At 44.3% G+C, this 26,692-nt stretch overlaps 1 protein-coding gene across 1 annotated transcript; it reads right to left on the reverse strand.

Annotated features, from left to right (window-relative positions):
- Window positions 1-22,027: 22,027 nt before the first annotated feature.
- On the reverse strand, window positions 22,028-25,814 carry LOC123079725 (WRKY transcription factor WRKY24). Its single transcript, XM_044502522.1, has 3 exons — window positions 25,408-25,814; window positions 25,155-25,298; window positions 22,028-22,705 (listed from the first exon to the last, which is right to left on the reverse strand). The coding sequence occupies exons 1-3, from the start codon at window positions 25,773-25,775 to the stop codon at window positions 22,252-22,254; spliced, it is 966 nt and encodes a 321-aa protein (XP_044358457.1). The 5' UTR covers window positions 25,776-25,814; the 3' UTR covers window positions 22,028-22,251.
- Between the last annotated feature and the right edge of the window lie 878 nt (window positions 25,815-26,692).

Raw genomic sequence — 26,692 nt, forward strand, 5'->3', positions numbered from 1 at the left:
TTTAGTAAGCACTACCTTCTGTCCCTACTTTTTGTTTTCTGTTTTTATTAGTTAAATAAAATAAAATGCCATGCTTTCTCTGTTTTCTGAATTCCCCGTGCAATAAAAGATGACCCAAAAATAAAAGTTCTCAGAATGTCCTGAAAATTTTACACGATTTTTTCTGAATATTTAAGAATTCTTGGTGCAAATAATACCAGAGGGAGGTGCACCAGGTGGGCACAACCCACCTGGGCGCGCCAGGACCCCCAGGCGCGCCCTGGTGGGTTGTGGTCCCCACATGGGCCCCTCACTTATCTCTTTAGCCCACATCGTCACTTACCTCCAGAAAAAAAATCTCCATTGCTCTCTCTCCCGTGTTCTTGAGCTCAAACCCGCGGATTTCGATCTCTTTGCTCAAAGCTCCGTTTCTGAAACTGTTTCGGGGGATTCTTGCTTGGTATGTGACTCCACCATTTGTCCAATTAGTTTTTGTTTTAGTGGTTTATACTTTGAATAATTAGCTACTCTTGGTGCTGCTGTAGATGAGCTTGCATGTTCAATTCTTAGTGTTCTAAGTAGTTTGAATGCTTACTATGGCCTCTATGTATCCCTATGAGTAGTTGCTATCAATTTAGTAAAGTTTTGTTGACAAATTTTTGTCACCTCAAATTTTTTATTTTCAGAAAATTGTAAGCGAACATGAATATCTTCAGGAAGTTTGGCTCGAAGAAGAACTCCAAGGGTGTTATTGGGGAGTCTTATGACAGTGATCTCCACCCTCGGAGGTTGGCGGAGGTACGGCCGTGCGAATGGCCGCACACCCCGTTCCTGCAAGAGGCTGGAATTCTTGGGGAGTTCACGCAATATATTGCTAATGCCGGCCTCACCGACTTCATCGCAGATGAGTGTGACCAGCACCAAATCCTCAGAAACATCTTTGTTTAGAGCTATACTTTCTTGCCTAGGAATAGTCCTCCTGAAGTGAGCTTTGATCTATATGCTGAAAACCATCAGATACCACTGACTAGGTTTTGTGACATATGCATGATCCCGTCTGATGGAAGCTTGGCTGAGCCTAGGCCGGCCAAGTTTGAGGACTTTTATCGCACTTTGACATGGGTGATGAGAGAGGAGTGTCAGCCATCACTGCCGCTGGCTTACATTTCCCTGTTGTTCGTTACTTTGCACTTTTTATTGCCAAATGCTTGCTTGCTAGGGAGAAGGTGGGTGCACTTAGTTCACCAGACCTTGCTGTTTTACATCGGGCACTGGAAGGCGACAACATGCATAGCTTGGGAGCTATCGTGGCTTGTCGCTTGCATCTTAATAAATCCCAGGGTAAAATACATGGTGGGATTTTCGCCACTCGTGTGGCGGCTCGATTCAATGTTGAGATACGCCCTCATGATTACCCTCGGACTATGGTTTACCTAGACCGTGCAGCCATGGAACACCATCACTTTCTTGCACATGATCGTCCTGACATTGCCATTCCTTACAACCTGGTCTATAGCGTTAAAACTCGTGATGTTATTCCATTGCCTGCGCCTGCTTTGTTTGATTCTGCTGCCAGGGGTGGATACCGGATTATGCCTACAGACATCATCGCCTATTGGAACGCTCACGCTGCTGCAGAGGCTGCGGAGGAGCCTCGGCAGTGGGATGAGTGGATGCCTGCTCCTCAGGATCCCTACTACCCTCCAGGCTACTGATCGATTACCAACTTAGGCCAAAAGTCTAAGCTTGGGGGAGTACGTGTTCTCACCGACATTACATTTATGTCTACATATCATTCTATTTGTCGATGTTCACAACTTTTCATTGTATCATCCATGCTTAGATTTATTTTCTTGCTTTCTTCTTGTGTGTTTGAAAAACTTTAGAAAAACCAAAAAATTAGTTGTAGTAATTTACTTTCTATGCATGCTTAGTAGTAATACCAAAAAGAAAACCCAAAAAGATTTCCTTGTTCTTCTTTTACTTGTTGGGAGCTTTCCCGTGTAAATAGTTTTTCTCGTTTTTGCTTTTTATTTGCTTGTTGAAGAAAACCAAAAACTCCAAAAATATTTCAGTGTGTTTCTCTGAATTTCTTTTCTTTTTATTCGAGTTGTACCGAGGAGAAGACCACGATGAAAATATTGAGTGGCTCTCATATGAATAACTGTTGAACTAATAAAGAGCACATTTACCTTGTCTTCTCCTGTTGAATAAAATGTTTGCAGATTCCAGCTTAGTCCACGGCACTCTTGCACTATTATTATTTTCATATCATTCGATCATGCAAGTGAAAGGCAATAATGACGATATTCGATGAACTGGCCGTGGCAGAGAGAAACTGGTATGAACTCAACTTGTTTTGTTTGTGTAAATATGTTTAACCTAGTATCCATGATTCAGCCCATTATGATTAAACATGTTTGCAATGACAATTAGAGATTATAGTTTCTCATGCCATTCATAAGTAGCTGGGAGTTGATAATGATTTATCTTGGATATCAACATAGCGTTAAGATGATTGTGATGTAGTATGATGATATGGTATCCTCCTCTGAATGTTCGAGTGGCTTGACTTGGCACATGTTTATGCATGTAGTTGAATCAAAACTAACATAGCCACTATGATATTTATGTTCATGGTGTTCATATCCTACTCATGCTAGTGTCCAATGTTACTTATGCATAATGCATGGTTATGATCGTTGTTGCTCTCTAGCTGGCCGCTTCTCAATCCTAATTGCTAGCCTTCGTCTGTACTAAGTGGGAACTCTGCTTGTACATCAAAACCTTGAACCCAAAGTTATTCCAAATGAGTCCACCATAACTACCTCTATGTGGTATTACACTACCGTGCTAAGTAAATTTGCATGTGCCACCTCTAAAAACTTCTAAAAATTATCCTTTTTGTGTGCCTGGATCGTTCATGGAACGACAGGAGGTGGTCGGTATCTTCCATGCTAAGCGGGTCATTCTCAGGTCGAGTGTTTATTCACTCGCCATCGCATGAGAAAATGGGCGGTAATAGGGATTCCCAGTCCCGAACTAAAAAATGTAAATAATTAAACAGAACCCCCCCGGGACTGATGTTGGTATGGACGGCACTCGTTGTTTCGGACAAGCCATGGAGTGTGATTGATGGTGGAGGGGGAGCAAACCTTTACTTTTATCGCTTGGGAACCGCCACTAGCGTGCTTAGCATAGAAGATGTTGATAACTGATGGTCGTGAAATGAATAAGAAGGGTGCATGTCTCCAAATATCATTTATCTCTGTTTTAAAAACTGAGCTCTGGCACCTCTGCAAATCACTGCTTCCCTCTGTGAAGGAACTTTCTATTTACTTTTATGTTGTGTCATCACCTTCTAAAACAAGCGCCGAAAACTGAGTAGAGCACAACTGTCATGATTTATGCATTATGTATAGCTAATGTTGGGTGCATCATGACTGGATCTTTTCTACCATGAATTACAATGTTTAGTCGATGCTTGAACTTTGGAGGTGCTCTGCATTTATGTTTTGCGGTCTCAGAAAGGGCTAGCGAGATACCACTATTGTCATATTATATCATGGTTGTTTTGACAACGTGTTGCTGTTTGAGAGATCTTATTATTGCTCGCTAGCTGATTATGTCATTGATATGAGTCAATATAATCTTTAAGTGTTATTGTTAACATGGTTAGTTATAATGTTGGCTGAAAACCTGGGTGCCTTTTAAGCTTATTTATGCAAACAAGAGCAAAAGAGTTCGTAAAAGTTTTTCTCTCTCACTTTCATTTTATCAACTGAATTGCTTGAGGACAAGCAAAGGTTTAAACTTGGGGGAGTTGATATGTCTCCAACGTATCTACTTTTCTCACGATTTTCCTCTTGTTTTGGACTCTAATTTGCATGATTTGAATGAAACAAACCCCGGACTGATGTTGTTTTCAGCAGAATGACCATGGTGTTGTTTTTGTGCAGAAATAAAAGTTCTCGGAATGGAACAAAACTTTGCGAGGATTTTTTATATCAATAATAAGAATTTTTGGAGCCAAGACCTGCCAGAGAGGGGCACCTGGGTGGGCACAACCCACCAGGGCGCGCCCCCTCTCCTGGCGTGCCCAGGTGGGTTGTACCCACCTGGTGGCCCCGCAGACCTCAACCCTGACACTATAAATTCCTATTTTTAGAGAAAAAAATCAGGGAGAAAGAATTACCGTGGTCCACGAGACGGAGCCGTCGCCAAGCCCTGTTCTTCCTTGAGAGGGCAGATCTGGAGTCCGTTTGGGGCTCCGGAGAGGGGGATCTTCGTTCTTCGTCATCACCAACCCATCTCCATCACCAATTCCATGATGCTCCCTGATAACCCACAAGTATAGGGGATCAATTGTAACCTCTTTCAATAAGTAAGAGTGTCAAACCCAACGAGGAGCTAAAGGTAGAACAAATATTCCCTCAAGTTCTATCAACCACCGATACAACTCTACGCACGCTTAACTTTCGCTTTACCTAGAACAAGTATGAAACTAGAAGTACTTTGTAGGTGTTTTTGGATAGGTTTGCAAGATAATAAAGAGCGCGTAAATAAAAAGTAGGGGCTGTTTAGATAAAGAAGCAATAAATTTAGTATAGCGAGTGTGGAAAAGTGGTGGTACGAGTTGCGAAATTGTCCCTAAGAAATTAACTACTTTACTAGACCGATAGCAAGTTTTATGTGGGAGAGGCCACTGCCAGCATGTCATCCCTGACTTGGAATTCTATGCACTTATGATTGGAACTATTAGCAAGCATCCGCAACTACTAACATTCATTAAGGTAAAACCCAACCATAGCATTAAGATATATTGGCCCCCCTTCAATCCCGTATGCATCAATTTCTATGCTAGGTAGAAGCTTCTGTCACTCTTGCCCTCCAATACATAGTCCTATCAACATACAACTAACCCTATGGTGTGATCCACGCGCGCGCTCATATGATGGGCACCAAAGGACAACAACATAACCACAAGCAAATTAAACCAATCATAGCAATTCACCAATTACCGACAGGACAATGAAAATCTACTCAGATATCATAGGATGGCAACACATCATTGGATAATAATATGAAGCATAAAGCATCATGTTCAAGTATAGGGTACAGCGGGTTGCGGGAGAGTGGACCGCTGTTGATAGAGGGGGGAAGGTGATGGAGATGTTGGTGAAGATGGCGGAGCTGTTGGTGAAGATGGCAATGAAGATGATGGCCACGGCGGTGTTCCGGCGCCACCGGAAGAGAGGGGGAGAGAGGCCCCCTTCTTCTTCTTCTTCCTTGACCCTCTCCCTAGATGGGAGGAGGGTTTCCCCTCTGGTCCTTGGTCTCCATGGCGTGGGAGGGGCGAGAGCCCCTCCGAGATTGGATCTGTCTCTCTGTCTCTCTCTGTTTCTACGCTCCCTGATTCTGCCCTTTCACCGTTTCTTATATTCCCGGAGATCCGTAACTCCGATTGGGCTGAATTTTGGACACGATCTCTATCCGGATATTAACTTTCTTGTGGCGAAAGAAGGGCACCAACCTTACGGGGTGGCCATGAGGGTCAGGGGCACGCCTGCCCCCCTGGGGCGCGCCTGCCTGCCTCGTGTCCCCCTCGGGCATCGTCTCGCGATGATTCCACTTCCCAAAATTCATAAATATTCCAAAAAAAAATCTCCGTCAGTTTTTATTCTGTTTGGACTCCGTTTGGTATGGGTTTTCCGCGAAACAAAAAACATGCAACAAACAGGAACTGGCACTGGGCACTGGATCAATATGCTAGTCCCAAAAATAGTATAAAAAGTTGCCAAAAGTGTATGAAAGTTGTAGAATATTGGCATGGAACAATAAAAAATTATAGATACGACGGAGATGTATCACTCCCCACCGGGAGTGAGTAATTCCTTCGTAGGCTCGTTGGTCGATGAGGAGTTGGATGAGATTCATCATGTAATCGAGTTAGTTTTGTTAGGGCCTGATCCCTAGTATCCACTATGTTCTTAGATTGATGTTGCTATGACTTTGCTATGCTTAATGCTTGTCACTTTGGGCCCGGGTTCCATGAACTTAGATCTGAACTGTTTATGAATTCATCATTATATCCATGTGTTTAGATCTGATCTTGCAAGTTATAGTCACCTTCTACAGTTATGATCCGAGAACACCGGAGTGACAACAACCGGGCCCACTCTCGGTGATGATCGTAGTTTGAGGATTTCATGTATTCACTATGTGTTAATGCTTTGCTCCGGTTCTCTATTAAAAGGATGCCTTAATATCCCTTAGTTTCCAATATGGACCCCGCTGCCACGGGAGGGTAGGACAAAAGATGTCATGCAAATTCTTTTAATAAAGCACGTATGACTATTTACGGAATACATGCCTACATTATATCGATGAACTGCAGCTAGTGTCGTATCGCCCTAGGTTATAACTGTCACATGATGAATATCATCCAACAAGTCACCAATCCAATGCCTACGAATTTGCCCTAGATTGATCTTGTTAAGTTACTACTGCTTCTGCTACTGTCACACTTGCTACAAAATACTGCTATCACTGTTACTATTACTATTGCTGCTGTCACTACTATCAAAACTATCATATTACTGTGCTACTGATTACTTGCTGCAGATAATTAAATCTCCAGGTGTGGTTGAATTGACAACTTAGCTGCTAATAACTTCAAATATTCTTTGGCTCCCCTTGTGTTGAATCTATAAATTTGGGTTGAATACTCTACCCTCGAAAACTGTTACGACCCCCTATACTTGTGGGTTATCAACTAGCTCCGGCAAGGACGCTTCGGGAGGGGGCAGAGGGTCAAGGGCGACGGGAGCGAGTAGGGAGTCGGGTCGGCCTTCTTGGAGGCGAGAAATCCGTCGAGGCAGAGCTGCCCGACGCTCAGAGCGCGTCTGATGCCGCTAGAGCGCGAGAAACGACATGCCAGGGCGGCAGTCACCACGGGCACTGGCATGGAGAGGAAAAGAGGGGCTGCCATGATATGTCTGGTGATGAGTCCCTGCATCACTGAGACAGAGGGAGGTGATAGATCAAGAAAAGCTACTCTGGAGAGATGTGAGGGTCCAATGAAAGTTTGTTGCATCAAACTGAATCATGATGCAGTGATCAACATAGATGAGTTTGGAGCCAAAGTGGATGTCAGGGAGAGTTAGGACAAGAGGTATTGTGATCCTGTGAATTTTGGAAGGAAATGGACCAATATTTATCATAGTTGCTTTGCAACTGACCAAAATGGTCCAGAATAAAGATTATGATGATGCACTCAAATGAAGAAGCCACTTGAGCTGAAATTTGGCAAGGCAGGGTTATTAGGAGATATGAAGATGTTGTAAAATGTTCATACCATTTGGAGCTTCCAAAGTGGTACTTGTTTCACAAACATCTCCTTTGTCTAGAATCTTGAGAAAAATACTGGGAGAAAATGGCTTGATGAAGTGATCTCAAACTTAGTGGAGAAGGGGTAATATGGATAGGAGAAGGCTCACGAAAATTTCAGCCATAAAGGAGCAAGATAAAATATACTTGCTTCACAAACTGAAAATTTGGACAGAAACAAAGAATTGATCCTGGGCTCACATAGATCAATGGAATGAGGTGAAACTTGGAGGACGGTGATGATATTAGCGTATGAAGGTTTGTGAAAAATTTCAACTCATTTGGATAACCCTAGCTAGTATTTCCTTCACAAAGCTTCTCTCTGGACAGAAACTTTGAAAAATCACTTAGGAAGATTTACTAGGCAAATGGAGTTGAATTTTGGCATGAGGCAATGATTTGGACATAAAAGAATGCCCAAAAAGTTTGGGAGTAAACAAGATAAGATAAATGGCACTTCCTTCACAAAATGCCATTCAGGACAAAATAGAAAAAGGAATATTGCGGAATTATTTTTGAACTGGGCGAGGAAAAGTTTGGGCATATTTGAGCAATATATGACCCAAAGAAATTATGAGAATTATTTGGGAATTTTGGGAGGGACAGAAATATAGGTTGCTTCACAACCTAGGGCAAATGAGGTTATTCCTTTAATAGAAAAGGAATATTCCCCAAGAAAATGAATTTGAGAGGTGGGCTAGGATGGACATGGCATGATCTTGGAAGAAGTTTGTGCATGATGAGGCACTTGGGAGAAGAAGAAATGATGATCTCCCAGGTTGCAAGGCCAAAGAACCACTCAAAAAAACCCAGGGCAAAAACCAAATAAATCAAAAGAAAAAAGAAAAGGGCCAAAAACCAGGCTGTTACAAGCTGACTCCTCCTCTGAATCCATCTCCTTGCCAATGAATGCACGAGCCTTGCCTGATGAGCTCTTCTTGTCAGACGAAGACTTTGATAAAGACTTTGACGAAGACTTTGAAGATTTCTTCTTCTTCTTGTCGTCAGAATCATATTCCTTGCTCTTCTTCTTCTTAGATTCCTTGTCCCATTGAGGACACTCAGATATGTAGTGGCCTGGCTTCTTGCATTTGTGGCATGTTCTCTTCTTGTAGTCACGAGAGGAAGCCTCATCATTTCTTGAGCTGGATCTTGAAGATTTTCCGAAGCGATTCTTCTTGGAGAACTTTTGGAACTTTCTCACAAGCATTGCTAGCTCTTTGCCAATGTCTTTAGGATCATTAGAACTGCACTCAGATTCTTCTTCAGATGAGGAAACAGCTTGCCTTCAAAGCACGGGATCGACCACAATTGGGGCCATAGATATCTCTCTTCTCACATAGCTGGAACTCATATGTGTTGAGCCTCTCAAGCATGTCAGACGGATCAAGATCTTTGAAGTCAGGGCGTTTTTGAATCATCAGGGCCAAAGTGTCAAATGAGCTATCAAGTGATCTCAGTAGCTTCTTCACAATTTCATGCTTGGTGATCTCAGTGGCGCCGAGTGCGCGAAGCTCATTGTGATATTAGTGAGGCGATCAAACGTGAGTTGGACATTCTCATTGTTGTTTCCCTTGAAGCGGTTGAAGAGATTGCGAAGAACATCAATCCTTGAGTCTCTCTGAGTTGAGACGCCTTCGTTAACCTTGGGCAGCCAGTCCCAGACTAGCTTCGCAGTTTGCAGAGCACTCACACGGCCATACCGTCCTTTGGTCAGATGACCACATATGATGTTCTTGGCAGTCGAGTCCAGTTGCGCGATCCTCTTGACATCAGCAGTGGTGACACCTTCACCAACCTTGGGAACACCTGTTCTGATGACATACCAGAGGTCGATGTCAATGGCTTCAAGATGCATACGCATCTTATTCTTCTAGTAGGGGTAATCAGTGCCATCAAAGGCTGGGCACGCAGCGGAGACCTTGATTATCCCTACAGTCGACATAGCTAAAACTCCAGGTGGTTAAACTGAATCACACAGAACAAGGGAGCACCTTGCTCTGATACCAATTGAAAGTGCTAGTTATCGACTAGAGGGGGGTGAATAGGCGATTTTAATGAAAGTCTTCAAAACATGAGGTCTTTGAAGAGAAACAAGCAATTGAACCTATATGATATACAACGGAAGATAAACTACACTAAACAGGCCATAGTCAAACAAGCAATATAGTGAAAGGACGAAGACTAATAGCAGCTAGGTAGTACGAATCGGAATGGAAGACAGTATGAAGCCAAACAGGTAATAGTCTTCGCACAGTGAAGTCAAACAGATCAGACAAGCAAGCAATGACTTCACGAAGATAAACTGAAATGTAAATATGGTAAGGGATAGAACCAGTAGTTTGGTGAAGACAAGGGTTTGGTAGACCAGTTCCAGTTGCTGTGACAACTATACGTCTGGTTAGGGAGGCTGAGATTGAACTCAGAAGACTGTGTCTTCAACTTATTCCCCTTGAGCTAAGGACATCCAATCCTCGCCCAATCACTCTGGTAAGTCTTCAAGGTAGACTTCCAAACCTTCACAGACTCCGTTCACCGGCGATCCACAATGACTCTTGGATCCTCAGAACGTGACGCCTAACCGGCTGGAGGATGCACAGTCCTCAAGTGAAACAAGTCTTCAGGTGACGCGGATAGAAATACTTCAGTGATGCCTACACTCTTTGGCTCTGGGTGTTTTGGGCTTTGTCCTTGCAGGGATCTCTCTCTCAAAAGCTTCGGAGGTGGGTTTCTCTCAAACGACAAAAGTCGTGCACTAACTCTGAGCAGCCACCAATTTATGGTGTAGGGGGTGGGCAATTTATAGCCAGGAGGCAACCCGACATGATATGTCCGAAATGATCCTGGGTCACTAAGGAACCGACACGTGTCCAACGGTCGGATTTCAAACACACGCGGCAGCTTGGCTTGGGCTACAATCAAAGCTGACTCATCCAACTCTGGATAAAATTTGCTCTCATTGTCTTCACTCGAAGACATAGGATTGTGGTTGAGCATCACGTCAGTCTTCTGACTTTGTTCACTTGGACCCCACTTAACAGTACGGTGGTTCCTATGACTCAGTAAAGAAGAAAATGAAACTGTTGGGTTCTACGGTAGGGTGCGTCGACTGCAAATTAAATTTTCCTACGCGCATAACAACAGGAACATGCTGCGGGAGATGGATCACAGATCGGTACCACTAGACGCGCAGTGCCGTGCAGTGGAAGAAGAGTTGAGGCAGCGTGTCCGCGTGGTTCGTCTCCTCCTCGTCCGATCTCCCTCGAACAGCCGGTCGTTGGATCCCACGTACAGGTTCGCCGGAGCGGCGCAAGTGCACCGCCTCTAACAGTATCCGCGTGTGCAGGAGGAATACCATGCGGCGGACTGCTAGGTGCGATCACACAGTCGGCGGCGAGTGGGGGTGGCTATCGCAACACATGCAAACCCTAGTGACAGCGCCAAAGCGATCAATCGCATGAGTGTGCGGCACCCCCACTTTATATAGGCATCCATCGTGGGCTCAACACTTGTACCTCGCACAGACCCTAAAGCCTAAAATCTGTTCGGCCGGGATCCGAGTCCGAGTAGGATCACACCTGACTCGTGGAGTCCGATCCGGCCTCACAGGTTCCTTCCCTTAAGCGCGCGACCACTTAGGTTCAAGTCAGCTTGGTCGCAGGTCGGATCACCTCCGACCTGCTCGGCTGGTAGCGGCCTCTAGCAAGGCGTACCGACCACCAAGTAGACAATGAAGCCGGTTGGAGAACCTGTACATCACACTTCCGTTCCCTTTGCCACACGATATATGTTGTCGGGCTCAAGGCGAGTCTGTCATCCTTGTGCTAGCCTGACCTCTTTCTCGTTCCAGTGATGCCGACCACAAACTGGATTATCTCATAATCCATGTCGCATGGCCATGCTTATCTTGGTCGAACCACATGAGGGGCCCAGAGTATATCTCTCCTGATCGGAGGGGCAAATCCCATCTTGCTCGACCACGTCTCGCAGCATGGGTCTGGACAAGCCCGAAACCTACCTTTGTAACTACCCATTCATAGAGTAGCGTTTAGTTGGCCCAAAGCAGGTCTGTCACCATCCCGAGTACATGCGCCAGCTCAGGTCTTAGGACATAGAACGTATGTTGTACTAGAGACTCACAGATGACATATCGCTGCGTCTCATAGTTGGGTCTGTCCGACTCGGACCTTATCTCGACTCGGATCCGACTATGTCGAATATGACCAGATCCTTCCAAGTCCATATTATCCGGTTAGCATCCAATGCACCATGGCCAGTGAGACCAAGTCATCGACCGTGTCATATGCTAGTCTAGTCGGTTGCGCGTCCACATAACCCTTTCGACTAGGGACCTTTTAGGACAGTCATCATACAATGCATAGTCCCACAAACAAGTCACATACTTGCTAATACACATCATTGATAATGTCCAAGGACTATCTTTATTCATAAACACATAGGAAATATCATCATACATGATTGCCTCTAGGGCATATCTCCAACAGAAACTACGAAAGAAACTATGTCATCATTCATAGTCTTCAAGTGAATGTCTTCACAGGTCATTATCTTCATCGTGAATGTCTTCACGAACCACCATTGTCTTCAATGTCTTCACACATTTTTAGGGGTCATCTCTGGTAGGAAAACCGAATCAATGAGGGACTTCTACCTGTGTTATCCTACAATTCTCACAAACACATTAGTCCCTCAATCATGTTTGTCGTCAATACTCTAAAACCAACTAGGGGTGGCACTAGATGCACTTACACTCACAATGATATCAGTGTTCTTCAGCATTCTCCAGTGTTTGCAAGGCTTGCAAAGGGCAATTGTCCGGAGGTCAACTTTGAGGTCAATGGCCACCAGTACAACAAGCGATATTACCTTGCTGATGGTATCTATCCATAGTGGTCCACACTTGTGAAGACCATACCCAATCCACAAGGAGAGAAGAGACAGAGGTTTGCCCAAATGCAGGAGAGTTCTAGGAAGGATGTGGAGCGTGCTTTCGGTGTGCTTCAGTCTCGATGGGGTATCGTTTGAAACCCTGCACTGACATGGAGCACGCATAAGCTTTGGGAGGTGATGACTGCTTGTGTGATCAGGCACAACATGATCGTCGAGGATGAGCGTGATGAAAGTATCTACGACCAAGGGTTTGATTTCCAGGGTGAAAATGTCGAGTCTGAGCAGCCACCTCCTGCAACCTTCGAACAATTTGTCCATTTTCATCGTGAATTGCGGGATTGGCGTACTCATGTCCAGCTTCAGGATGACTTGGTTGAGCACATATGAACTCACATGGGCAACCAGTAGATTTATCAGTTTAATAATTTTTTCATACAAACAAATTTCGATTAGATTGTAAGACTATTTGATAGTGTTTTCTTTTGATTGGGGTGTAAGACTATTTCAGAGGATAATAATTTGCTATGTTTGATTTGAACCATTTGATATGCTTCATTTTGGTGTGATGGTTGAACGGACGAGATGCGGCCTAAATGCGGCCTCGTGTTGGGCGCACGGCCGCTGCATCCAAAAATTCGGACGGACACAACCCTATTACCACCCCTAAATGGACAAAAAAAAGAATGTAACGAACGTCCGTTTAGGGTCGCGGGTTGGAGTTGGCCTTAGGGCTTCGGTTCGGGCCCAAGCCAGGGGACAAAAATTCGTGGCGATTATCCACAACCCAAATGAACAATCTCAAGGCCCATGTATAACTAAACCGACAGATCCCTAAAAAAAACTACAGCGACAAACGAACAAACAAACAGGCGCTGCTTACCCAGCGCAGCCCATTTGCAAAGGTGTGTCTTTCTTCACCTCATACAAAAAAATGTGTGTTTTCCTTTCCATTTTCAGATTTTGTTTAAAATTTATGTAAATTCCAATAAAGTTAATAAAACAAGGATACAAAACTCATGTACAACAAAAGGTATTCACACCTATACAAAAATTATGAATTATTTAAAAATTCTTGTATTTTAAAGATGTAAATGTATTTATAAAAAATATTAATGTAATCATAAAAGTTTCCATGTACTCTATAAATGGGTGTGTAATTTGAAAAAACTATTCATGTGTAAAAAGAATTCGCACATTTTCAAAAAAAATAAAAAAATAAAAAATATTCATGTATCTTAAGAAACATTCACATATTTTGAAAACTATATTAATGTAACTAAAAAAGTGTCCCTGTAAATTTAAAATGTTTTTATAATTATAAAGAAATGTTCACGCACTTTACAAAATGTTCATGTAAGTTAAAAAAGTGTTCACCTATTTAAAAATGTTTATGTAATTTCAAAACGTGTTCACGTGATTTTTTTAAGTTCATGTAGTTTTAAAGGCGTTCGGTCGTTTTTAAAGTGACCACGTGTTTTCACAAAAAAATGTATTTCTTTTAACCAAAAAGAGAGAAAAAGGGAAAACAAAAATAAAAATGGTGGTCATGTTAGGATGCCGACCCAAGTGTGATGGCCTGAGTAATTAACGGTCGCTTCCATGTAGGCATGCCTTTTCATAACAAACAACACCCATGCTTTCATACAAAATTCAGTGCACATTCTTGTCTAAAAGTTTAGTTTTTCCCTACGGGCCACTCCTGTCAAAATTCTTCCCACCAGGAATGGATGCCTCTCTTGAGGACAGACTGTGACGGTATCTAAACTTAAGACTAGCAATAGTGGAGAGTAACTTGCACTAGTAACATACACGCTACCCTAGACTAGGTTACTACTTTCATAGTGGGTAGTAATATATATGTGGTGTCATGCAAAAATTCATTTATTAGGTTATAGACTCGTATTGTTTTGGGATATGTGATGTTACAATAGTAACTAGCTAAATTACTCAATTTACATTTCTCCTAAGGCTGGTTGTAATGGGGGTATTATAACTAGTATCATGCATGCCAACTAGGCAATTTAGATGAGGTGACATAGAATTAAATAAATAAAGAGAGGGTTAAATATCATACTCCCTTTGTCACGGTTAAGAAGATATAGTTAAATTTACGTGTGTTTTTAAAATAAACAAGATTTAAGGCGTCAATGCAATTATTTCTATTAGTACTATATGCATGCGAGGTGTGAATCATACGCTGTTCACGTCGGGGTGTAATTGATGCATGCATGGTGTGAACGTACGTGTAAAAGCTAGTTCTGCGCCAGTCGGAACGTGGTCCGTGGGTGGAAAGCTGCATGTTCCTCTCGGGCGCTGTGCTATGGGGTTACTGTGCATTGATTTTTCAAGCAATTAAGCGCTGTGCTATTAAATATGCTGCTATTTTTCAGTCGCATGCAAAGGAAACTAAAGCCAATAGTGAAACACCTTGGTCCCAGAGATTTCTGATATACGTCTTCTAAACCGTGATGGAGGGAGTATCATGATACCGTATTATAATAAATGCTGTACTACTTATGTGTCATGCATGACAGTAAATAAAGTCATATATGATACTACTATATGATACTATTCATTAGGGAAGTAGTATAGCTGGTTGTAATGGGGAGTATCATATACTAGTATTATGCATATGATACTAGTGTATGATACTATCTTCCTAATGCATAGTATCATTTATTAGTATCATATGATACTAGTGTATGATACTATCATGGAGTACTAGCATAGCATTTATTATAATACAATATCATGATATGATACTCAACCCTCACTAGTATCATATGCATGATACTAACTTACGATACTACCCATTACAAGCAGCCTAATTAACTCATTGCCACATGGTCAATTTACTGAGTTGGACCCGATGTTACTCTTGAAGTTACTCCCACTATGTCCAATCTAAGAGGACTGCCATAGTATGTCTGGTCATTGTTGGGAAACTGATGTGAATTTAAGGCGAAGGAGTGTACATTAATAGGCCAGAACATAGTAATTCGTCGTTGCTTTTGATTCCATCAAACATGTCGCCGTCATGCAAGTAATTACCAAACGGATAGATTAGTCAGCCACCTAGCTGTCGGATGCATAGGCGTGATCAGTTTGTTACAGTAGCTAATACAGCACCGAGCTCATGGATTACATCGTTGACAGGAAAAACCGAAAAATATATGGATTCCGATCAATAAAGTCATAAGGCCGATCCGTGCATGGCCATGATCGGCCAATTCCTATCGGCAAATCTGTTTGGAAATCGCAGTGTTGCCCTGAACGAGAGATAAGAATATGTGCAGACAATTACAGTACAAAATTCAGGTGTGTTTATGGTACCTGATCCAATAATTTAATTGCCATATTTATCATGGGTCATGATCTTCTATACTACTCCCTCCGTCCCATATAAAAAAAAAAAGAGCGCTTTTGACACAAAAGCGCTCTTATATTACGAGACGGAGAAGTACAGTAGTAGCATATAGTAATACAGTTCCTTTTCTTAGAATACTCATTGTACCTTTGGGTGAGAGAGAAATAAACAAAATAAGTTTCCCAACAATGACCAGACATACTATGACCTTCCAGCAGATTGCGATTTCACCCAAAGGTATAATAAGTATTCTCAAGGCAAGGAACTATACCTTTGCAGTGGCGCGGACTTCGGTGAGGGGCGGCACCGACTGTCGTCTCCAGCAGAAGATGGAGAGGAAAGGGAGGGGGCTAGCAAACCCAATGAAAAAGGGCAGAGGCAGAGGTTGTGAATTTAGTGAAAATTTGATGTTGTAAATTGCAGATTTGACAAGATATTTTGAAGTGTGCATTGTTAGTGTATATTGACTATTTTGGTTTTGCATCGAAACATTATTTATTTAAGACTTTGCCCTTTCTTTACAAAAATGGTCCTCTGCCACTAATCATACATGCGCTTAATTTTTGCCGGTCATAATGGATAATTAATTTGACAACTTACAGTATCATCCCGTCGGCCACGTGTACGATTGTATGGAAAGAGCAAGCATTCAAAATCCCTCCTTTGTGATCCTGCACTAGGAGAATTCACGCCAGGCATAAACCCGATACCCGAAGCTTGAACCCGAAAAACCCAAACCCGCATAACCCGAACACCATGTCGGGTAGCAGATTTAAAAACTCAAATTTAATTCGTGTAATCCGGGTAAAAGGCCACGGTACCGGAATAGCCCGAAATAACTAGTCAGCCCAGCAAAAATCCCGCAGAGAGAGAGAAGGCCGAGCCCAAAACGCCCCTGCCCCCGCCCCCCCGCAAGAAAAACCATGTTCAGTGTGACCTAGTCGCCCCCAAAGTCCCAACCCCCCACCCACCCCCACATCGCCTGCCGCCATGCCCTAGCCCTAGCAAAGAACCCGCACAGAGAGAGAACCGTAGCCCAAAATGGCCCCGCCCCTGCAAGCAAAACCACGCCAGCGTGACCTAGCCGGCCCCTAATCCCTCGAAGTCCCCGTCCCGCCCCCCTCCCCACATCGCCTGCCACCAGATGGGATGAAGCCATCTTTGTGTGGCAGTGTTTCTGTTTGCTACTTGTCTGAAGTACTTTGTGGTCTTTTACTTTGATGTGCCATTGTGTTTGATGCTCCTGCTAAGTGTGAACTTTGTATGTGTCATTGGCTCATTGTTGTCCTGAAAACCTGAACTTAGTCGGTCACTTGGTCATTTCGTTATGCTACTGCCTACTGAATTGCTTGCTGTTATGTGGCAAACCTGAGCTTATGATTCCATTTTGTTATGTGGCTAAATTGTTTGCTGTTAAGTGTTATCTATTATGCTAATGCCTATTGTTGGTCATTTCCTTGTTATGGTGTAGAAATACTATTGTGTGCATCTGTTTAAAACTTGAAATGCTGCAGGAACTGCTATTATGTTGCTGAAATTTGTTTATTGTTGCCATTTGTTGTTATGCAGTTGAAAATCTGCAAAATTGTGCAGAATGTTGCCGAATTTTTGCAGAAATATTACACAAAACTGAGCTTATGCTGGCATTTGTTTTGTCAATGTGTACTACTTCGGGTAGTACGGGTATTACCTAAACCCAAATCCGAATTTGCGGATAGCAAATTTTCCACACAAATTTGGGCACCATGTTTGGAAACCTGAATTTGCGAGTAAACCCGAACGCCCAGCGGGAGAAGAGTGATTAGGTTTTTGAGTGTGCGATTGCTCGTTGTTGTTCCTATACTTTGACTACATCCACACACCTCTCCGACATTGTCATGGGCTAACACCCCGAAGTCAGTCCAAATTGTCGTCGGCACGCAGCCGCCTCCTCTCCAAAAAATATTAGAGTTCCTCTGTCTCCCGTCGGCGCCGCCACTGGTCCGTCTCGTCTCCGGTGGCCTTAGGGCCATGGGGGCGCGGTGGATCCGGAGCTTTGCCGGTGGGAGGGCTCTGGTTTTAGATGTTTCTTCAAGTTTCGTCAGGGTCTGTGTCTTGCTCAGGAAGGCGAGACTGCGGCGGCTCCCTGAAGATGAAATAAGGTTCTCCCCGCCTAGCCCCGTTCGGGTCATGCGTCTAGCAACGTCGCTAGCTGTGTGGAGGTGTGTCTTTGGCGGATCTGTCTTTGGTGGTTTTTCTCGGATCTGGTTGTCGTTCGTCTTCGTTCGTGTATCTTCAGGTTGAATCCTTTCGATCTACGCCACTCTTCATCGCTGGCGGTTGCTGTTCTGGTGCGCTGGTCCTACGGGGCCTTGGCACGACGACTTTCTGGCTGTCTATAAAAGGTGTTGCCCGGCTCCACCAAAGGAGAGGCGATGACGGCAGCGCTTCAATGCTTGTAGTCGTCGCTAGATGGTCTAAGGATTTGGATGTAATTTTTATTATTTCTAGTGTTTATTGTACATGAATAGATCGAAAGTCACTACAAGAATACCCCTTATAAAACAACGCACATTCTACAACATTTTAGCTATACGTTGTAAAATTCATAATAGATACGCATATGAAAGGTTGCACGTATGCGTTGCAGAATGCAGATTTACATCTGTTTGACCCTATCGTGGGACATATACCAAAAAAAAACAGGGAAGGAGAGAGGGATGCGCGAGAAACAGATCCCCCGATGCCCCTCCTCTCTCCCAAGTCGCCGCCACCAACCGCCTCATCACCCTCCTCTCCCCCTTGCCGCCGGCCCTCCCCTGCCCTCCTCCCACCTCGCAGCTCCGGAGGCTACCGGATCCGCCGCATCACCCACCCACCCACCCACTTATCCCTCTCACATCCCATCTCTCTCTCTTGATGCGACTCCTCATTGCGCCACCTGCGGCGGCTGATTCAGGCGATGTCCGGCGAATCCCGCCATCGCGAAGCACAGCCCGACGTCCCCTCACACCGTGGCGCCCTTCCATGCGGCTAGATCCGGCGGTAGCGGCCACCAAAGCCCACCCGGCCGCGACCTTTCCCCGATGGCTAGGGCTTCGGGCGTCGGCTCAGGCGCCGGTGGCCATGGCGTCGTCTCGTCCGGTGAGTGAATCCCCTCCCCTGGCTTTGGCCTCTCTCTCTTCCCTTTTCTCTAATCTCTGTTCTTCTCTTCTCCTGAGATGTTAAATAGTCTATTACAAGAGTTACAATATTTAAAGAGGGATCCAGTCTTAATAGATCTCTGTATTGCAGTTTTGATGAGTTACTAATCAAAGTTTTTGTTGCAATTTCACACTTTTTGGGAGTCTGATGGTCAGGTTATTCAGGTGGAGGTAGTAGCTTGCTAATGGTGGCTTTCACGTCCAGCGCAAATACTAGTGGACGTGGACCTGTTGGGGAAAGCACGTACATCTTTGTGTTTAGTGAGCAGGTGAATTAATAATCCACATTGTTTCTTCTATGATGTTGCTTTGATGCTGTTGATATGATTCAGAACACTGATAAATAAGACAGTACACATTTTCTTTGTCATTTGGTTATGTGATTGTCCTCTCATACACTGGAGGAGGGTAGTGGAGGCGAAACTGGGCCACGACCTCCCTTCCAAAATTACAAAAAGAATTTTATACAAAGTTTATTCACTACTTTAGCACAGCCCAGGAGATAATGCCCAGTAGCAGTCTAGGAACAGCGTCCATCCCCGATTCTCCACGGCTCCGATAGACTGCTCCTGCAGGGCTAGATCACTACCAGGCCACAGCTATTGTGAACCATCCTCCGCTGACATGATTTGAGTGACCGACCATTGCGAACTCGTCCGTTCGTCTGATGACCTCCTTGGCTCCTCCTCTTTATCGACTTGTCTATCCCCTTCTTATCGGTCGGAGGCTTGGAGCTGCATGCCGCTGACGCCGGCAAGCCACCACGCCAGACGGATGACGCACCAGCACTTGTGCGCACTGGACCTTAATCCTCTTGCTGGGTTGCGGCTCCTTGTTGATTGAAACCAAACGCCTTGGACACTGCTGGTTGGTGCTTCGTGCTTGCCTGGCTAATCGCTTGGTTAGTTTACTACAGAAAGTGTATGTCCTATTTTTTGATTGGAATGGAGAGAGTAACTGAGAAGCGAGGTGTGATGATAATTTATTCATATAGATGTTCACTGCATCGGTTAAATGCTGGAAAATTTGATGCATTATAAATTCCTGATTTAGATATATAGCAACAATGGAAACGACATATTGTTTAGTCATATAATTATGGGATCCCTACAAATTATCGCTTACACATGTTCTATGATGAGTAGCTTTTTCATGCATATTGTGTGTTTTTAGATGGATTTGGCCCCCTGTTGTGTTTTGGTCACGCTCCGCCACTGCTCTCATAGCATGCAGTTATTATATATGCAATTGGGTCAAGTCAATGCAAAGGATTCATCTATACCAAGTACTTATCTACTAATCTAAAAAAGATACTTATCTACTACCGCTGTACATCATAGTGTAAAAAAAACTGAATCCCAATACCCCACTTAGATGCAACCCACACCTGAGCTTTATGCATGTTCATGTGCAAACATTCATATACTAAAGCTTGCAGCAAGCACACGCACATATACACCGGCAGCAGCTCACTGTTAATCATCATATTAGTCATTCATTAAATAGAGGCTCACTGTTTGTTTGTGCGCAGGTTTCCGAAGAAAGAAATACTCAATGCCATTCGGTGGTTTTCAATGTGCCAGTGTCTACATTCATAGTACATCATTGAGTTTTACCTTCAACTAAGACTATTTCCGTTGAGGTGATTATTTATTTATTCCTTTATTGCTTAGATTAGCTCTAACAATTTTTCAGCCTTCTTTTCTGCTCTTATTCAACTATTTATGTACTCATATCTCACCAATTGTGTACCTATTGTTCTGTGTAATTTAATGTGAGGCGCCGCACTCATCCGTTCCAGCACTGCCGAGATGGAGGCGACATCACGGACGGCTGGAGCTGCGAGTAGATTTGTCCAAGATACAACAGTGTTCGTAGTCATAGTTCTGGTAACTGTCTGCGATCTCCATATGTTAACTGTTTGCGAAGACGGAAATGCAAGTAATGTTCTTCTTAGATGCTCTTGCCTTTTTTATTTGTACATTGCTAAAGTGACCACTGAGCTCATACCACTTTGATTCATAAATTGCTGAATTACCCTCATGAACTCTTGCTGTCATGGTTTGTAAATTGCTGAATTTCCCATTATGTCGCTTGCACTGTTCCATACAAGCAGTGTCTATTATGCTTTTAATCCGTCAACTAAGTAGGTACTATGTTATTAGTGGCTTGCTTTTAGGCCACAACCACATCTGTTTATTTTTCTCCGAGTCTGTTTATGTTTGTTTTGTGACCTGAGGTAGTATATTGAGTTGTAAGGGAATACTTTCATGTCACAACTTTTCTTTGTAATAGTTGTAATCTAGGCAGGCAACCAATGTTTCGAAAATAATGACCCATTGTAAGAAGTAATGTTTCCTATTTGCTGGGAAACCCATCACTATTTGCATCATGTCAATGCATTGTGTATTAACAGTTCATTTTGTTATTTTGTTTGTAGATTCAAAAGATATACGGATGATTATATGGGTGCGTGGCAAGTATACTGCAATGATGATGATGATGTTCCCGGTTCACAATGAAGACGATGATGGCTGTTCTCAGTTTTAGTTTAGTTGTAGGGATGCTTTTCCTGTTGGATGATGTTCCTTGGTTAAGTTTTAGTTTAAGTTGTAGGGATGTTGATGGATGATTTCAGTTTAAGTTTTGCTGTCAAGAGAATATTCAGGTTATGCATCACATTTGGATGTTATTCCTCCTGTAATATCAACTATTGTAATCCCACAGTTGTTTCAATATATGATTTCTTCCTGTCGTGCGTATATTTTTTCTTCTGACTTGATATACATACTTATCATCATTATGTGGAGCATTAATTTAATTACTGAAAATATATAAAATATTATTCACATTTTATATGTAAAACACCTGAAGCGTTGCAAATTCTTTGTGGCCAAGCAATGGGATTTGAAATCCTGTAGATGAGATTTGAATTCCTCGACACTAACCACCAACGTATATGAGTGTTGTAAAAGTCGGTTTTATGTGTTGTACTCTTGCAACGGTTCCTTTCACCAACGGAAGTATAACCGTTGCATTATGCGCTAGCAACACTGGATAAGGCTACGCATCCAAAACCGTTGGTAAAGACGCTAGCAACGCATATATGGACATTTAGATACGGAAAAATGCGTTGCTATATGATGGGTCCTGTTGTAGTGAGTTTTCGATAAAAACACACACACCCCGGAAGCCGCCATGAAGAAGGTCAGGTAATACATGTTTCAGCAGGTAAACCGATAATATAACCCAATCAGCTACTACATGTTTCCGCAGGTACTCACCACCAACATGGTTACCACAATCGTTCATATGATCTTTTGACGATCTCTACTGTGTACGTTGTATACTCCTAATTATACCCTGGTACGCCGAACGTCATAGTAGACGCTCTCGCCCTAGTGGCCTAGCTAGTCACCTCGATCAGATCCTCTCTACGGGGAGTAGCGCTTCCAGGGACCATGGTGAGTCCAGGCTAGAAGAAGAAAGCACAGTTGCATCAACGGCAGCAGCAGAATGCGGCAGGGAAGAGGCCAAGGAGTCCGTCGGCGTCACACGCTGCACGGCGCCATGGGCGCGTCGTCCCTCGTGACGCCCCTGCAGCGGCTCGTTGCCTTCTTGTCGCGCATCGTCGCCGGACGACGTTCCATATGATGGCCGTACGCTGCAGCCGATCACCGGACCGGCGACGGCGTCGCCCGCCGCGCCAGGTAGGTCCGCGGCGGCGTCCGGGGGCTGGAGGCGCCGGAGTGTCGTCGTCTGCGGGCCGTGGAGGTGCGACCCCTCGTAGGTGACGATGAGCATCTCCGGGTCGTCGGTGGACTTCTCGACGTGCTTCTTGGCGCTGCACCGTGCGCTGGTGCACTTGTAGTAGCTCCTGCATGCGTGCGGAAACGAGAGGTCAATGACACGTACGTGCATGGTCAATCGTTGCTAAAAAAGCGCCCTTGAAAAATCGATAATGCTCCATCTACGAACAGCCTATGTAAAGTAACGTAACGTAATCTTCCTAACTATAATCCTCTCCCCCCTGATTTCAAGTGGGGTGGGCTCCAGCCACTAATCTTCATCCAATTAACTTCCTCCACATCAACCATTACGTAAAAACCTCACGTAAGTTTACGTGAGTATAGCATTACTCTTGAAAAATCTATGTATATTGTCGCCGCAAGAGTGTTTTTATGCTTGTCTTTTTTAACGAAGATCAATTTATTATCTCATTTATTAATTATAAATAGAAGAGAGTTGACCAACTAATTTGTTGAAAACCGAAGAGAATACCAACTCAAATTCCTGCAAGGCACACAGGATACCCCACACACCTTTTCAAAGAGGGTCACGTCGAGCAGCACTCATGCGTTATCGTCATCACTTATCTCCTACAAGGCGTCATCGTCATCCTAAACCCCGAGGAAATGGCTTCCATTTCGCCATAGACGTCGTTGACCCAACCCATATCGTAGATCCATGCGAAAACTCAGCCTCCTACGAGAAGACAATGCAGATCCGACTCTGACGGAAAACTAGGTAAGGTTGACGCCGTGGAATACCACCGAATGGATCACCTACTCCCGTCATCATCCGCCACCAAGACTCTACCACCGCAGCTCCGACTTCCCAGCAACAAACAGGCCGAGGCAATCCCACGAACACATCAAAGAAGAGCCGACTATCTCAACCAATACCACGTTTCCAACATCGCTCCCCGTCATCATTGCCATAGAAGCCTCGATGTCAACACCGTCGCCTTCCTTGTCGCCGCAAGAGTTAATGGATGGGAAGGGGAGATGGTCGATAAGGCAGCATGTCCAAAACCAGCCCATTTTTCTGAATCTGGATGCCACATGCAGCGTAGCGACACCTCTCATTATCCTACACGTCGTGCGTCTCCACACAGTGAGACCGACTCACCTCGAGTTCGTGGATGTGTCGTCCGACGAGAGACGAACTTTCGCGGGAATCGGCAGTACGTGGAGGTCGCTGTTGCGAAATTAAAGGTTTCGCCGCTCCTCAACCGAAATGTTGAGCTCGCCATCACAGAGGCAATTAATCAAGTGGCCAGTTCGTTTATTAGATTGATTGAATGCTCTATCAGGTGGGTGCCACTGCCATAGTGTGATCGATGATCGATGATTGACGAATCATTGACGGATGCTAGCTAAGCTGTCCTCGTCGGTTGCTATTGGCCTGGATCCCGGTATCTTGTTAGTTAACTGTTGCTTAATTTAAGACGCGGCAGGTTTAATTAAGGGCTTGCTGTAGGTTGACAGTTGGTTTTGATTGGATATTTGGGTTGCAAACTTGCAGTTCAGTCTCGTAGTAGCTAGCTCGTACAGTACGTAAACTGGACCTGGACTGGAGTAGCACACGCGACGGCATGGCCGACAACCCCGCGGCTTGGCCGGCCCCGGACACATGGACTGTCACCGCAGCGACTTTGCTCTCCGCCTCTCCAGCTGCTATCTACCGTGGCTCTATAGCTCTTCATGGTGCTCCGAGTCTCCGACGAATGGGACCCACCAGTGTGTGCCACTGCCAGGCTGATTTGATCAAACGTCCAACATCTTGTTTTTTTCTTTAACCGGGCTTTCCTCTTTTCATTACTTTGACATGACGAAAATACTATACATCAGTTTAGCATATTTAGGGATACAGGAAGAGGGAAAGGGGAAGAGCCCACCGCACACGTCTAATCGGTTAGATACATGCATATCCATTCATATGGGGGCAAGACTTATCGAAAAGTGTATCGTTCGTCGTAGGGATGGAGACATGGTGTTTTGCGGACTGGTGGTTACGATAACAGGCCGGGTGCTCTGCTGTTGGATTAATTCCACCTGTGAAACTTTTCCCCGCCAGTTTTCATCTCCCTTCGAGCTTTCTCTCTGCTTTAACCGTGATCTTGTTGATATTCTTGTTTCATTGTTGTTCGAAGTTTAAACTTAGTCTGTAGTCTGTGGTGTTTGAGCTGTGGGTGTGTTCATTTGTGGCACTCCATGCTGTTGGATGTTCTCTTTTTTACTTTAGCTTGCTTGTAATCCGTCGTGGTTCAAGCTTACTGTATGATAAATGCTAGTAGTTTGTATTAGGGCTCGAACCAGATGGCTTCTTTAATACTAGAAATTTGAGGGATGGCCTCCTTCTTATTAAAAAAAATATCAATCCATATGGGGGAAATTCATTGAACTTAAACTCAGCCGGTGCATGCATGATCCAACTATGCATGCATGCATTCATGAAGAGCAAGCATCCAACAGCGATCAAAGTACACTAATTCAGAAGTTGAAGTAGGCAGGAAGATAGCTAGATGTATCGATCAACTGCACCTGGGATGGGGGTTGTTCTTGATGAACTTCTGCCCGTACTTCCTCCACCTGTACCCGTCCATCGGCGTCTTGCCGCCGCCGCAGCCCCTCACCTTGGTCGTGTGCTTGCTCTCCGGCGCTGTGCCCAGCGCTCCGTACCTGCGGCTTTTTTGCAACCAAACACAATACAAAGATTACTTGCCTCCTCTGATCAACGAACGTGGAGCGCTCGATCAGCGCAAAAATATTCGCGGACACCCACGAGTGCACCTACAAATACAGCGAGCCGTAGCGCTGGCTGGAGGTGTACGGCCGGGACCACAGCGCCTTCTCGATGTCCCTGATCGTAGGGCCGGAGTACGACGAGCACAGCGCCATGCTCGACGCCGAAACCGGCGGCAACGGCTCGTGCTCGGCAGCGGTTCTGCCGCCGCTGTTGCACGGCGCGGCGGCTGGGGCGCCTCCCGTGTCGCACGAACGGTGGCGCTCCGAGCCGTCGTCGGGCGGGGCCATGGAGCCGAGGAGGCTGTCATCGCTGAGGAGCTCCCGTATGAGCTGCTCGTCGAGCTCGCCGGGCCAAACGCCAGCCTCGTCGTCGTCGGCGGTGGCTGCGACGTCGTGAGCTCTCAGCACATCTCCCATCTCTTGTTCCTGGACGAGGAGCCCACGCTTGTGGAGGGATTGATTGGCCGGCCATATATAACCCGCGGCTCGCAGGTGGAAATGGAAAAGCGAGTAGAGGCTTGTGTTGTCTCCGTACTGGAGTGTCGAACTGGAATCTGCATTCTGCAGAAAAGTCAACCTCCACCGATGAAGAAAAGTCCCATGCATGTAAGAACGTTTCATGAGCCGTCGATGACCTCTTGGCGGCTGCTCGACCGTTGGATTCGGCTGCAGCATAGTATGTTGTTGCACAAATAGGGAAAGCTAGTGTAATGTCTGCGCTTTTCTGCGGGTATTATTAGATAGTATTTTTTGAGCTTAAATAAAAAAAAGTGTCCTTTAAGCATAGAGTTGTAAATCTCAAATATTCTTAGGATGCTAACTAATTGAAATACGAGTATTAATTTTACATATATTAGTTCCTCGTATTGTTAACGTGGCTGAATTTTGTAACATGTTAATTTAAAAATAATTGTGTTCTTATTTATTTTCAAATATACTTGTTTTTGCGGGATTTTCAAATATACTTTTTCATGAAGAGACATCATTTCACCAAGTAACATGTCCTTCCATAAAAAAAACATAGTTTCACCAACATACATGTCTTTCCTTGAAGAGACATCTTTTCAACAAGGACATGCTTTTCCACAAGGAGATATCCTTTCGGCAAGAGATGTGTCTTTTTATACAAAGCATGACTTTTCGTAAGCCCATACTGCCAAATTCTATTTGACTTGATTAATCCTCAACATAATCCAACGGTTGTTTATTAGGGTAACGTGGCTTAATGTGGATATTGTATCAGGAGTCATTTTTACAATAAAGAGTGATAGGGATCAGTCATCTAAAAAAAGGTCCGCTCTAGCCCAGCTATGGATCTCTGAACCACGTATTGT

This window comes from Triticum aestivum, chromosome 3D (genome assembly GCF_018294505.1).
Source record: "Triticum aestivum cultivar Chinese Spring chromosome 3D, IWGSC CS RefSeq v2.1, whole genome shotgun sequence".
Lineage (NCBI taxonomy): Eukaryota > Viridiplantae > Streptophyta > Magnoliopsida > Poales > Poaceae > Triticum > Triticum aestivum.